Source organism: Mastigoproctus giganteus, chromosome 1, assembly GCF_048544385.1.
Source record: "Mastigoproctus giganteus isolate SK-2022 chromosome 1, ASM4854438v1, whole genome shotgun sequence".
NCBI lineage: Eukaryota > Metazoa > Arthropoda > Arachnida > Uropygi > Thelyphonidae > Mastigoproctus > Mastigoproctus giganteus.
Window position 1 is genome coordinate 228,332,553 of NC_143575.1, and position 14,242 is coordinate 228,346,794.

Genomic DNA, 14,242 nt, shown 5'->3' on the forward strand with positions numbered 1-14,242 from the left:
GTGGAGGCAGGAGCTGTGCCACCAGCGATATTGAAGTCAGTAGAGTGAATTCCCTTTCTGGGTTCTTACTTCTGACTTCTGCAAGCAAAGAACCACTTGATGTGAATGAAAGAGGAGAAAATCACACAGGAAAAGAAATAAAATTATATTGTCTTCAAAGAGCACTGTATAAATCGCACAGAGAAAAATGCTCTCATTAATGAGAAAATAAAAAGTTAGATATATAAAATCTACATATTATTTACCTAACCTAGGAATTAATTATTCTAATCTACATGAATTCCTACATGCATTATAATTGGGAATAAGCAAATACATATATAATTTACCATAAATGAGACAATCCACATTTAACATGCCCTTCACCAATGACAAAAATTGATATTTTATTTACCAACCAATGAATTAATTGTTCTTATCTATGTTTTTTTTTTACTATATGAGCTGAAATCAGAATTACATCCTTGGCCCTTAAAATTTGTTGTTCCATATGATTACAATATTACACATTTCTGCATTCAATCCTGGTATTACTTCAAAATAATTAATAGAGACTATTGTACAAAACATATATATTTAAAACAAAAAATTATGAACAGTATTCAGTCTGTGAAATGGTTGTGTTGAAATACACATTTTCATATTTTCTTTCTCGAGATTTTCTATCTTACCTAAGTTTATGATACTTGAAGACACTGAGGGTTGGCTTATATGTAAGAGGGTAGCTGCCTGGTCAGAAGACAAAATGACATCTGCTCTCCGGTACCTATAATTACAAAGAAAAATCTAGCATAGCACAGCATATAATAAAAATGCATGAAATTTCCTTAATCAATTACACATGCTAACATAAAGTCTAGTGTAATATAAATGACTAACTTGCATAAACAAAAGGATAAAATTATGAAACCAAAATTATTTAACCAAACGATAAAAAAACTACTAATTGGGAAGCAAGCTGCAGAAATTCAACAATTCTCAGAGTGGTTCTATCAGAGGGAGGGAGAAAAAAAAAATCCTTTATATACAGGCTGTAGATTCAAGGAGGGATTGTGGAAAATCTGAGCTGTCATGGGAGATATATAAATAGCACTGAGAACAGTTATATAGAACAGCAGGTATATCCTGAGCCACAGTACCTATGGACAAGTTTGTCCAAATGTCTGCATGTGGACATTTTTTTTAACCTTATGGGATTCCTCCCCTTCTCTCTCTCACAACTCTTGGCTGGTGGTAGTGGTGGCCAAGGGAGGGATGAAATTATGGGTAAACAAGATGAAATGAAGCCAGATAACACAAAACAGGCATAGCCACAGTCACTAGATTGTCTTGTGTCTGTCTAGACCAGTGATGCTGAACCAATGGCACACAGAAAAAATATACCAGCACACAACCACTCAAAAATAATTCAAATTATTAAAAAAAAAATTGTTTTATCTGGTGACAAATATTTTCTATATGGTCTATCCAACCACATTTGACAAAAATTAAATGCAATTGCATGTGCAAAATTATGTAGCACTAAAGTTCTCATTAGAAACTCTCAAGCACTATTTATGATTTTACATCAATAAAAATGTGTAATTTGAGGAATATTCTTTAATCTGTATGCTGGTATATAGGAGTCGAAGTCCAGCGCAGTTAAAAAAAAACAAAAAAAAAAAACACCTCTTTCCACTTATTCATGTATATTGTTGACTAGCATAACTTAAACTCATGTTACTTTTCAAGAACACCTGATTTTTTTTTCATTAAAAACATAAACAGGCAATTAAAAAAAAAAGAAAAAAAAAAAGTGTTTTCTTTTTCCTGCCAGCCAGCATCTGAATTTCTCCAACCTCAACCTCACCTACCCAATCAAATGATTAACAACTTGCAAGCTAAAGGGAAACTTCCATAATCCAGTCTATAACTCTTTCCCCTTAGTTTCAACTTATCCCCCAATTCTAGCATTATTTAATACAGTATGGTTTCAAAGTACACAAATTCCATACTCTGAACACTCTGAGTTCAGGGTACTCTGAACTAGTGTGCCCAGGACAAGCTTCTGAGTATTGGAAAAGATAATATTTTTATTGGGGATAAAGCCCCTGGCATAATGCGGTGAAAAGTTATATATATATATAAATATAAATATATATATATATATATATATATAAATTCATATATAGTATGAATCAGAGCTGTAATACTCAATACGTTCTACGTTGATATTAATATTTGTAAAATAATAAGAGGAGTTTACCTCAATATAGTACGTAGAACACTTCCGTATGATACTCTGCAGAAATTAAAATGAAAAAGTCGAAAACTTTTCGATTTTTTCGTTTCAATTTCTGGAGAGTATCATACAGAAGTGTTCTACGTACTATATTTAGGTAAACTCCGCTTATTATTTTACAATTAAATATATATTTTTTCCTACTTTTCTGGTACATTAAATAAAGAACATTTAAAGATTATATTACACTGTACAGTAAACTGAATAAATTGGAAAATGACTATGCTATACACTTAATAGCATAACCTGTAGTTATTGTTCAAACTGTCTGCATCAGCTTGAATGCAGAGTTTGGCTTGGCTGGTCTGAATAGTGAATATAAACCTTATAAAGAAGTGCAGTGTTTTTTGAACATCAAATATTCAAAGTAATTCATCTTTTGTACCTTGCATTCAAACAACAAGTACCTATATGATACATTTCAAATATCAATGTTGATATAAGACTGCAATTTTACCCATGTTGTTATAACCTGAAAATCCTATCCACTGATATAACATTTTTTACTCAATAACTTCAGATTACCTCCTGAAATAATGACATAAAGTAACAGGATATCCTGTAGATCTGTGTGTTGGATATAAAGCACAGATTCTGTGTGTTGGCTGTGGAATCAGAATTTGGCACTGATTTAACTTTACTCTCTTTCTTGAGTAATGCTCGGGATGTTGGGAAGGCAACTAGAGGGAGTAATACTCTTGATCGGATTATCAGTAGTGATTCTTCATGCATTAAGAATCTGCAGATAAAGGAACCACTAGGTGGCAGTGATCACAGTGTGCCGAAGTGGGATTTGCTCAACGAGGTAACTACCATCAGGGGTAAAGGGAAGGGTTATTGCTTTCATAAAGGCAACTACGATGGTCTGAGACAGTATTTAAATGCTATACAGTGGGACCAACTGAAAATATTACCAACAGCAAATTCAAAATGGGAAGCATTCCAAGAATAAATCTTGGAGGCTACTAGGCTTAACATACCAACTAAGAAATATTGTTCAAAGTTTAGGCCTAAATGGATGTCAGATGAACTAATGAGACATATGGCAGAGAAGAAAAATGCATGGGATGCATATAAATTAATGGATGACATGGAAGCCTATGATAGATATAAGCTGGTCTGTAACCAAGTAACAAAGAAGATTAGGCAGGCAAAGGCAGACTATGAGAAATCTTTGGCAAAGGATGCAAAGAGAAACAGCAAAGAGTTCTTTACATATGTAAACTCTAGAAGGAAAGGGACGAACCAGAGTGGCCCAGTGGATATCGATGGTTCAACTGATCCTGCTCAGGTGGATAACAAACTAAATGAGTATTTTGCATCTACATTCACATATGAGGAGTTATTCAGGGAGGGGAATGCCCAGAGGTGAATTAAACTCCCGCACGGAGCTAGATGATTTTGTAATAACTGAGAGTAAAGTGGAGGAGAAATTGTTGAAGATAAACATAAAAATGGCACCCGGGGTGGATGGGATCTATCCAGTTATATTAAAGGAGGCAGCAAAGGAAGTAAGCAAACCCTTAGCCATAATTATGAGAGCTTCCTTGGACTCAGGGGAGGTACCCATGGACTGGAGATGTGCAAATGTGACCCCAATTCACAAAGGTGGATCAAAGGGCGATACAAGTAATTATAGATCTGTTAGTTTAACTTCTGTTCCAGGGAAATCAATGCTCGCACTGGTTAAAGAAGCACTGCAGGATCATCTAGACAAGACTTCAGTAATAGCTCGGACACAGCATGGTTTTGTTAAGGGTAAGGTCTTGTCTGACCAATTTTATTGGATCCTATGATGTGGTCAAAAAAGGAACAGGATGCAGGGATAACTCTGATATCATATATTTGGATCTTAGAAAATTTTTTGATACTGTTGCACATGGAACACTGATTCACAAACTGGAGCAGTGTGGTATTGCTGCTATGGATAAAGGGATGGTGGTTGTTGTTGCTTTTTTGGTGCAAGGGCTACTATGACCAAATTGCGCCTATTTCTGTGGAAAGACACTGTACAGATCAGTAAAGCGGGTTATAAGCGCATATACAGTAGATTCCGGTTATTTGGGCCACCGGTTAATCGGGGCAGCCGTTTATTTGGGGCAAATCTTAAAAAACAAAAACCAATCGAGAAAATAGCCAGGGTTTACTTCGCTTAATTGGGACAGCATGCCGTTTAATCGGGGCAGGAGACCTCAGCACTGGAGATTACCCTACGATAGTCTCCGACCGTACCACGTAGTTCGGTCGAATTTCCGGAGGTCACAGCCATAAAACAATAAAAACAATTAGCAGTCACCTGTTTATTGGGCTTTTCTGTTAGTGAAATCTATCATAAACGGACAGTAAACTCGATCTTATTGAATTTGCGGTAATACCGACAGCTGGAATTCTGTGGGTTATTATGGTAAAATGTGTTTACACTTCCATGAACTCTTCAATCAAATAAAAAAATTAATTTTCAGATCTTCTCTTCATTCCTATTTTTAAAGCTTCGTAATTTGTTACTCCGTTCTCACTTGCGCATGTTGTGTTACTTGCAATTTGTGTGTGTGTGTGTGCTGTGTTCTTTGTTATTGATTGCTTATCTTTTTACTCTTTTAAATTTTAACCCCCACCCACAAATGTCAGTGAACAGAAATGTCAACTAGTTTAGTTAGTATGTACACATTATTACAGTACGTATTAATTCTACCGATTATCACGTATAAACTTCCGATTTTCACGTCATTTAATTTTTTAATTGGTAAGGTAATAAAGAGTAAATTTGTGCTTAATATATCTTTATTTTTATAGCCTGTGGATAATATTCCTCCTATTTTCGCTAATTAGAATCGCTGTTTAATAGAATTAAAATTCAATTCACAAACATGATCACAATGACCGGTGCTTACTACACACCATATAGTGAACGGAACTTTACTGCGGTGAATTCGTCGTAACGTGATTTGATTGTACAGTGAACCAATTGTAAAGGGGGGGGTGCACATTGTATTTTTAACTATTTAACTATTGGGGCAGCTGCTTAATCGGGCCAAAATGCACTAGTCCCGATGTGTCCCAAATAACCGGAATCGACTCTATATATTAATCTGTTTCAGAAAGTGAAACAATTCAGATAGATTAGAGTTGTCTCCAAGTATATGTCTTAGTTGAAGAGATTCATTCAAGTTACGGAGGGATCTAAGTGATGTGAATCTGATAGACTGATAATGATCGCACTGTTTGTTATGTTTGTTTGTTATTTGGTTTTTTTTAGGAGCATTAGCAACTAAGGCCATATTGCTCCGGGATATGCGGTGGTCATTCCCTGACCTTTCCGCATCCTCCGTATTCGGTGGTGACGGGCTCGAACCCCGGTCTAATCAAGAAGCGTGTGCTATGCACTGCTCCTTCCCACCTGGCTACGGAGGTGCCTAATGATCGCACTCTATAAGAATATGTTTTATAGTTAGTGGTGAATCACAATGCAAGCATAGTGGGGGGTTATTTCCTTGCAATAAATAGAGATGTGTAAGGTGGGTATGTCCAATACATGCCCTGGCAAGTACAACCTCTTCGTGCCTGTTTGAGCGGAAACTAGATTTCCATACCTGCGGATTCCGTTTTATATTTCGTAACTTGTTATTTAACTGATTATGCCAAATTTCTCTCCATTTTTCATTGCATATTCGGTAAATGATTAATTTCTAGTCTGTGAAAGGAATCTGGATATTGCCATTGTCAGTGGGATTTCTTGCTGCTTTATCTGCATGCTCATTTCCTGGTATTCCAGTGTGCCCTGGGATCCAACAAAAAGTAACACTGCTTATTTTTATGAAGATCCAATATTTGAGTTCTTATTAGATTTATCAATGGATGTGGAGAGCGAGAATTGCCATGGAGTGCTGTCACTGCACTCAAAGAGTCTGTATATATTATAGTCTTTGGTGTGGAGTAGTAGCAATGAAATTCAAACCCATCTTAATGGCATAGAGTTCTGCAGTGAAAACACTGCATTCCTGAGGCAACGAGACAGAGACTGTTGATGTTGGTAGAACCACAGCAGCTCCCACAGGTGTGTCACTTTTGGAGCTGTCAGTATAAATTTGCAGTTTGTGCATTTGCCAAGGAGTGGGCTGCATGTATTTTCTGAAAAGTTTCATTGTTCAGAGATTGTTTTCCCCAACGTTGAAAGTAATAATTGCATGAAGGTATGCATGCTTTCCATGGAGGCTGCACGATTTCTCTATCTTGATGAATATTGGTCAAATGCATATTCCACTGCTGAATTAGTTCTTGTAGGCGGATTCCTGTAGGTTTGTTTTCATGAGGTTTATTTTTAAAAAGTTTTACCCATTGGGGATCATAGAGGTGCGACCAGATAGGATGATATGGAAAACTATTTATTTTAACTGCATTGCTGAGGAGCAACATCTTTCTCTGAAGGTGGAGTGGAGGTTCATTGGCTTCTATATATAGGCTTTGGATTGGCGAAGTCCTGAATGCCCCAAGAGCAATCCTGAGCGCACTTTGTTGTACTGTGTCAAGACAGGCCAACAGAGTCTTTCGAGCGGAATCATAAACTGGAGCGCCATAATCTAATCGCGATCTTATTTAAAGCTCGGTATAGATGGAGCCGAGTATAGCGATCAGCTCCCCATGGATGAGATAACTTTTAAGTATGTTCAGCTTTTTCATACAGATAGTTCGTGTTTGTAGTATATGCTTCTGGAATGTCAGTTTGGTGTCAAATGTCATGCCCAAGAATCGGATATTGCTAGTGATTGGTATCGGTTTATTTCCCAATGATAATTCAGGTTCTGGATGTAACTGACATTTTTTACAAAAGTGAATGGCTACAGTTTTGGTTGCGGATAGACGATAACCATTATGTGAAGTCCATGACACTATTTTGTTTATGGAAAGTTGCAGTTGTCGTTCAATGGAACGCATATTCTGTGAATGGCAGGATATTGCAAGATCATCAGCATACAGATAGATGTCTACGTTACCCAAAATGTTGGGCACTAAATTGTTTATCCTGGGAGCAAAGAGTGTAGCACTGAGTACCGATCCCTGTGGTACACCTTCTCTTTGGACAAAAGATTGTGAAAGAGCATTACGGTATCTCACTTGAAAAGTCCTATTTTTAAGATAACTCTCTATGATCATTGGGAGTCGACCTCTGAGTCCTATGGCATAGAGGTCTTGTAGAATGCCATAGTGCCAGGTGGTGTCAAATGCTTTTTAAATATCTAGGCACACCATGACAAAATGTTCTTTTCGGATAAAGGCGTTTCGTATGTTACACTCGGCTTTCACCATCAAGTCTAATGTGGATCAGTTTTTGTGGAAGCCGCATTGATTACAGTTAATGACTGAGTGGGATTCTATGTACCATACAAGTCTATTGTGTATCATCTTTTCTAATGTCTTGCCCAAGCAGCTGGTAAGGGATATTGGTCTATAGTTGCATGGATTCGTCTGATCTTTTCCAGCTTTAGGAAAAGCTAGCACTGTTGAATGACACCAAGAGCGAGGATAGCGGCTTTCGGAGAAGAGCCGATTCAGAAACAGAAATAGGGAATTTAATGCCTTTTTGTCTAGATGTTGCAGCATGCGGTAATAAATCCCATCAGGACCTGATGACCCATTTGTTGATTTTTTTAGAGCGTCCTGTAGTTCCAAAAACGTAAACGACTGATTATATGGATGTGTTAGTTTTGTGCTGAAATTTAATTTGCATTTCTCAGCCCTTCTTTTACGTTGCTGAAAGGATGATTCATATGCAGCAATATCTGATATTTTGGCAAAATTTTCTGCAAGAGCATTGGCTATTTCAATTGGAGAAGATAAGTCTTGTCCGTTCCATCTCAGTATTGTATAGGGCATTGGTAAGAATCTTCCATTCAGTTTTTTTATTTTATTCCAGATTATTCTGCTATTGGTATCTTTCATTATAGTAGAGGAAAACTGGATCCAAGAATCTTTTTTAGCTTTTTTCCTTACAAATCGTGCTTTTGCTTTAAGTTTTTTGAAATTTACAAAGGGTACTAGGAAAGTTTTGCAATATGACGCAACAATGAATCACAGGAAGCTGCTTGTTGCTGCATGTTGAGACATGTTCATACGTGCATAGTAGCCGCCGCACCAAGTCGATGGGCTCAGTTATTCAATAGTAGTGAGAGTGTAAAGTGCTTGCGATGGCATCGTGGTCACGAAATGAGATAAGGACAGTTTTGCGGTATAATTTCGTGCGTGGTTTAACCATAGACCAGTGCTTAGAAGAAATGACTCTTGCACTAGATGATGATTGTCCACATCGTACAACGATATTCAGGTGGTATAGAGAATTCCAAAGGGGAAATTTCACTCTGGAGGATTCTGAGAGGCCGGGAAGGCCACGAACGCCAGTTACGGAGGAAAACGTTACTGCTGTGAGGAAAATGCTTGACGAAAACAGGCGAGTGACCTACCAACAGATAGAGGATACTTTGGGCCTAAATGCACCAGCAATTCGTTCGATTCTGCAAGATCATTTGCACGTGAAGAAACTTTGTTCTCTCTGGGTGCCGCATCAACTGACTGAAGAGCAGATGACACGACGTGTGACTTGGTGCCGGGAGATGTTAAAAAAGTTTGATAAGGGACAATCTCTGTATGTGAACAACATCGTGACAGGTGACGAGACTTGGCTGTACTATTACGATCTGCCAACCAAGGCTCAAAACAAAGTTTGGGTCTTTGATGATGACGACGACACACCCGTAATTGTCAGAAAATCCCGATCTGTAAAGAAGAAAATGATAGCTGTATTTTTCAAATCGAGTGGAATTGTGAAGTGTCGTTTTGGACACGCAGAAGACAGTCACAGCTAAGTGGTATACTGAACAATGCCTGCCTAAAGTCATTGGATCTATGAAGAACCTGCGGCCAAAGTCAAGAATGGACACCTGGTACCTTCATCACGATAATGCTCCAGCTCACCGCGCCAAAGCCTGCACCGAATATTTGACCACGACAGGACTGAAACTTCTTGAGCACCCTCCCTACAGTCCAGACCTTGCTCCCTGCGACTTTGCACTGTTCCCGCATGTGAAAATGAAGCTAAAAGGGAGGCGGTTTTCCAGTGATGAGGACCTTCTACGGGCTTGGGACAACGAGTGTGCTTTACTCCCTAGTGAAACTTGGCAGAACTGGTTTAAAGATTGGTTTCGGAGGATGGAGAGGTGTATTGAATGTAGAGGAAATTACTTTGAAAAAATTAAATAAACAAAGCTGTATTGCAAAACTTTCCTAGTACCCTTTGTATAAGGTTCTCCATTGTTGGGTGTTTTCGAAACAGGTTCCATGCCCGATTTTTCTCTTTTTTGGCAAGCTGGCACGCATCACTCCACCACAAATTTGCATGTTTAGAGGAACCAGTATGGATTTTGGGTATAGCCTTGGTTGCGCATTTAGCATCTCAGTTGTGATGTGTTGTGTAGCATCATCAATGGATTTATGTCTGATAATTTCATTGTCGAATGAGATATTAGAAGCAAACAACTTCCAATCTGCCTTGCAAAATTTCCATTTTAAGTGCATATTATTTGCCTGAGGTATTCTAGATGTTTGGATTTCACAAATTATCGGATAATGGTCACTGTTTAGGGGATTATCCATTGTTGACCAGCGAATGAGGGGATACAACATTGGAGAGCAGATTGTTAAGTCTATAGCTGTAGTTGTTCTAGTAGCGAAATGAATGTAAGTATCTGCACCAGTGTTCAGCAGTGCTAGATTACATTTGTCAAGTAGCGATTCCAGAATTTTTCCTCGTCTGTCTGTATGTGGGGAGCCCTAGAGTGGATGGTGGGCATTAAAATCCCCCAATAAACAAAAGGGGGGAGGGATCTGCAGCATACTTTGTTTGGTGATAGGTAGATTGAAACTATTGTTAACAGGATTCTTAAGGAGACACGTACTGCTACTGCTTCTAAGGGGGTCTGCAGTGGAACATGTTTAGTAGGAATTCTTGAGTTTACAAGAATGGCCACACCTCCATGCACAGTGCTATTGTTATTTCTGTTATGCTGATATATAATATAGTTCTTGATTTTTGGGATTACTTGTGGTGGTAGATTAGTTTCTTGTAAACATATGCTTACGGACTGTACTGTTGGATTAGGTCATAGATATCATCAATATTGCTACGTAGGCCTCTACAGTTCCACTGTATGATGTGATCCATTATTTGTTTTTAGTAAGTTGGGTTTGGTTCAGTCTGCCTTTTAGGTCCAGTCTGTTTCTGTCTCTCCAATTTTATTCTTTCTTTTTTCGAGAAAATAGGTTGTCCGGTGTCCATGTCATCTTCTGCGTGTAGATCTAAGATTGTCTCATCCTGGTTGATGTTTTCATCTGTATCCATAATTGTTAAATTTGGCTGAGTTTTCTGCATTGGAGCTACTGTCTTAGTTTTTATGGTTTCTGAGGAGGACTGCGATGCAGTTGACGGTACTGTAATTGGTGTCTTATTGGCACGATCTATCGCATGTTGTTGTTTAGTAGATTGCTGTGAGGTTGAGAGTATTTTTCGGGCCCAATCTGAAATAGATATGGTTGGGGGAATTGACACGTCTGTTTGAGTGGTGGCTGACTGGAATTTCTTTGCTGCTGTTGCATAGGTATATTTTGGTGTCGTAAGCATAATTTGTTTCTTTGCCTCCTGGTAAGTCACTTTTCGCTCTACTCTGTATTTTTGTATCTTTTTTCCTGTTTTCCATAGTTCACAGGTCCTTGAATAAGTGGGATGTTGGCCTTGACAGTTCAGACAATGTGGCGTTTCAGCATCATATTCCGTTTGTGTGTGAGATTTTGAACCACAGTTTGTCAGACCGTCTGTCGAGGGGCACACTGCATCCCCTCGACAGACGGTCTGAGAGTGCCCAAACTTTTGGCACTTATAACACCTGATGGGATTAGGAATGTAGAGTCTTACATGGCAGTTTAGATAGCCGGTTTTAACATTCAATGGTAAATTTGGTGTGCCAAAGGTTAGGATGATGTTCCGTGTGGGAACAGGCTGACCATCTTTTCTGATCATAATCCACTTAGCTTGTGAGACTTTCTGTTCTTTTAATTCTTGGACCAGTTCTTCATCTGTGACATTCATCGAATCCCACTCAGCAATTACCCCTCTGGAGGTATTTAGTGTTGCATGTGGTGTAATTTGCACTGGAATACCACCAAAGGTTGAGAGACTCTGCTGAACCTCTGATTGCTTACGACTTGCACTTTCTATTAGCAAATCTCCGGATCTAAGCCTTTTCACCATTTTAGGCAAACCTGATGAGCTTTCCAAGCATTTCTGTATCAGAAATGGGGAGAGCGTATTCATGCATATGCTTGACAAGGAGTGGAAGATTAGGAAAGATGGGAAAAAGACAGTTGTAGGATAGATGTGCGGAAGTTTGCCTTTAGCCAGGGGTAGTTGATTGGTGGAACAGACTTCCATATTTTGTTTTGGAAGTTGATAGCCTAAATAAATTTAAGGCTGAGCTGGACAGGTATTTGGAACGGACAGATGGGTGAAATGGGGGCTTTTTTTTTCCTTGCTGATGCTGCATGAGCTTGCTTTCTTGCATCGTATGCCTCTACTAATGTTAATGCTCAAACATCCACTCTCTTTATGTATATAGATTTCTTTAAATGGGGAGAATCTGAAATGATATTCTGCCTAAAAAATTTCAGGTACTAACAAAAATGGTGGTGTGATCCACCCTATCCGTCTCAAATAAAGCCTGATCATTGGTAGAGACTAACAAAACATACCAAAAATTTGGTGTTGAGAAAGCTTTTCTTCTCAAGTAATGCCTGAATAATTTTCATTTTTATGTGGGGTGTTTCAAATGAATGTGCAAAAAATATGCTCATTCTATGCTCTAAAATAAAAAAAAAAAAATGTGTATATATATAAATGTGTCTGATCTGAAAGGTTAAGGAGCAATGGCTGTTTGAATTTTAAAAAATGGCTTATGGCATTTTGAATGATTAAAAAATTATAAAATAAAAAAAGTAAATAAGAATAAGCAGACATATACCCAATAAAATATATAATTATATTTATTATTTTATTATTTATCTTTTATTCTATATCTTTTATCTTTTATTCTATATCATTTTGTTAAAATTCAAACAGCTAAATAACCACTCTGAATTAGATTGTTTACAGACATTTTTTTTTTTTTTTACCTAAAATGCATCCAAGAACTTATTTGCACATACAGTCGGTCCTCGTATAACACGTGTTTACATTACACGAATTCGATCATACACGATTTATAAATAGGGGAACGTTATCTTATATAACACGAACCGAATTCGCTTATACACGATTCACCTTTGTGTTTACAAGAAATGGCAGTCGAACGCGGAATCGCCCCCAACTGAACGCAACACGATAGGAATGAAGAAGATTCTGAAAATGTATTTATGTGTTTTATATCAGTGAAGGGGAAACACATTTCACCATGATAACGTAAAAACCAACACAATTCCAGCTATCGGTATAATCGCAAATGCAATTAGATCGAGTTTACTACCAGTTTATAACAGATTCCACTAGCCGAAACGAAACTGGAAATTGTTTTTATTGTTTTATGGTAGTAACCCCCAGAAATGCGGTTTGTGAATATGAGGTGTTAATAGTGTATCTCGGCCTTTATGGTGTTGTTTATTCAGTTGCTACACGCGCACAGCTTTGTTTATGTATATCAAGCGTGCCTCCTCGTTTTATAATTTTGCTTTATTCCCTAAAAATGAGTAAAATACTTAAAAGGTTCGAAAAGGAAGCGTCCTGGCGAAGACACTGCAGATTCAGAGAGAGAGAGAAAAAAAAAAAGCAATATTGATAAACAGAGGCGGACTGGGTCAAAAATTCTTACCCGGGAAAATTTATAGTGGCCTCATACTACGGTTTATGGCCAAAATCACATCGGCCACCGGGATTTCCCCGGTAAGGCTTATGGCCAGTCTGCCTCTGTCGATAGAGAAAAAATATGAAATTGGGAAACGCTTTGAGCGAAATGAAAGACCATGTGATATTGCACGTGCTATAGACCTAAATCAGGCAACACCGAGAATTACAAAGAATGCAGAGAAAATAAAAACAACTTTCATAGCCGGAACAACTCAGTGTAATTAAAATCCATTAGATTAAGACACAAGAATTGGAAGAGATGGAACGGCTGTCATCTGTTTGGATAGAAAATCAAACAAAAAAACAAGTTTGCTTACGATAGAAGCAAAAGCGTTAGCAATATTTTATTACGACTTACGTATTATAATTTATACTTACGTATTATAAAATACGTAAGTATTTTGTTAGGACTATTTTATTTAATATAATAATTTTTTTACGAATAAAATACGTATTTTATTCGTAAAAAATACTTTTTTAGTATTAAAAAACACTAAAAATACTTTATTATAATATTTTTATTACGTATTTTAATCGTTATAAAATACTTACATTTTATAACTATTAAAATTACCCGATTATTTATTGTTTGGTAATGTTTTGGTTCCAAATGTGTGTTCAATCTTGGGTGGTCGGCACCTAACCCTACTTTTCCCATAGGGCCTGTTGTTTATATTGCACGATTTCGCATTGCACGAGGGTTTCTAGGAACGCAACTATCGTGCTATACGAGGACAGACTGTACTTTAATTTTGACTCACCCTATAAACAGATTTCTTTGGAGGAGGTGGGGAGGGGGAATTCTGTGAAAATTAAAGTAGATCCTTCCTGAAGATTAACAGCGCATATCGTGAAAATTTGTTGTTAGTCTGGTTTTCCAAATTGACTAAAGCTTGAATCCAAAACATGCTTTTAGTTATATATATATATATAACTAAAATGGTGGTTATAAAATAAGTTTTCTCTGTTCAGGAGACCCTAGTGTCAAAAATGGTTAGAGTTAGCACTGTGAAAATCAGTGG

General features: G+C 37.5%; 1 protein-coding gene across 1 annotated transcript in view; it reads right to left on the reverse strand.

Annotated features, from left to right (window-relative positions):
* Nucleotides 1-14,242, reverse strand: part of LOC150091573 (TP53-binding protein 1-like) — a 257,313-nt gene that overhangs the window by 155,744 nt on the left and 87,327 nt on the right. Inside the window, exon 7 of the mRNA XM_090368987.1 lies at nucleotides 672-766. Coding sequence (XP_090225113.1) covers nucleotides 672-766 — 95 coding nt within the window. The remainder of the gene's footprint in view (nucleotides 1-671; nucleotides 767-14,242) is intronic.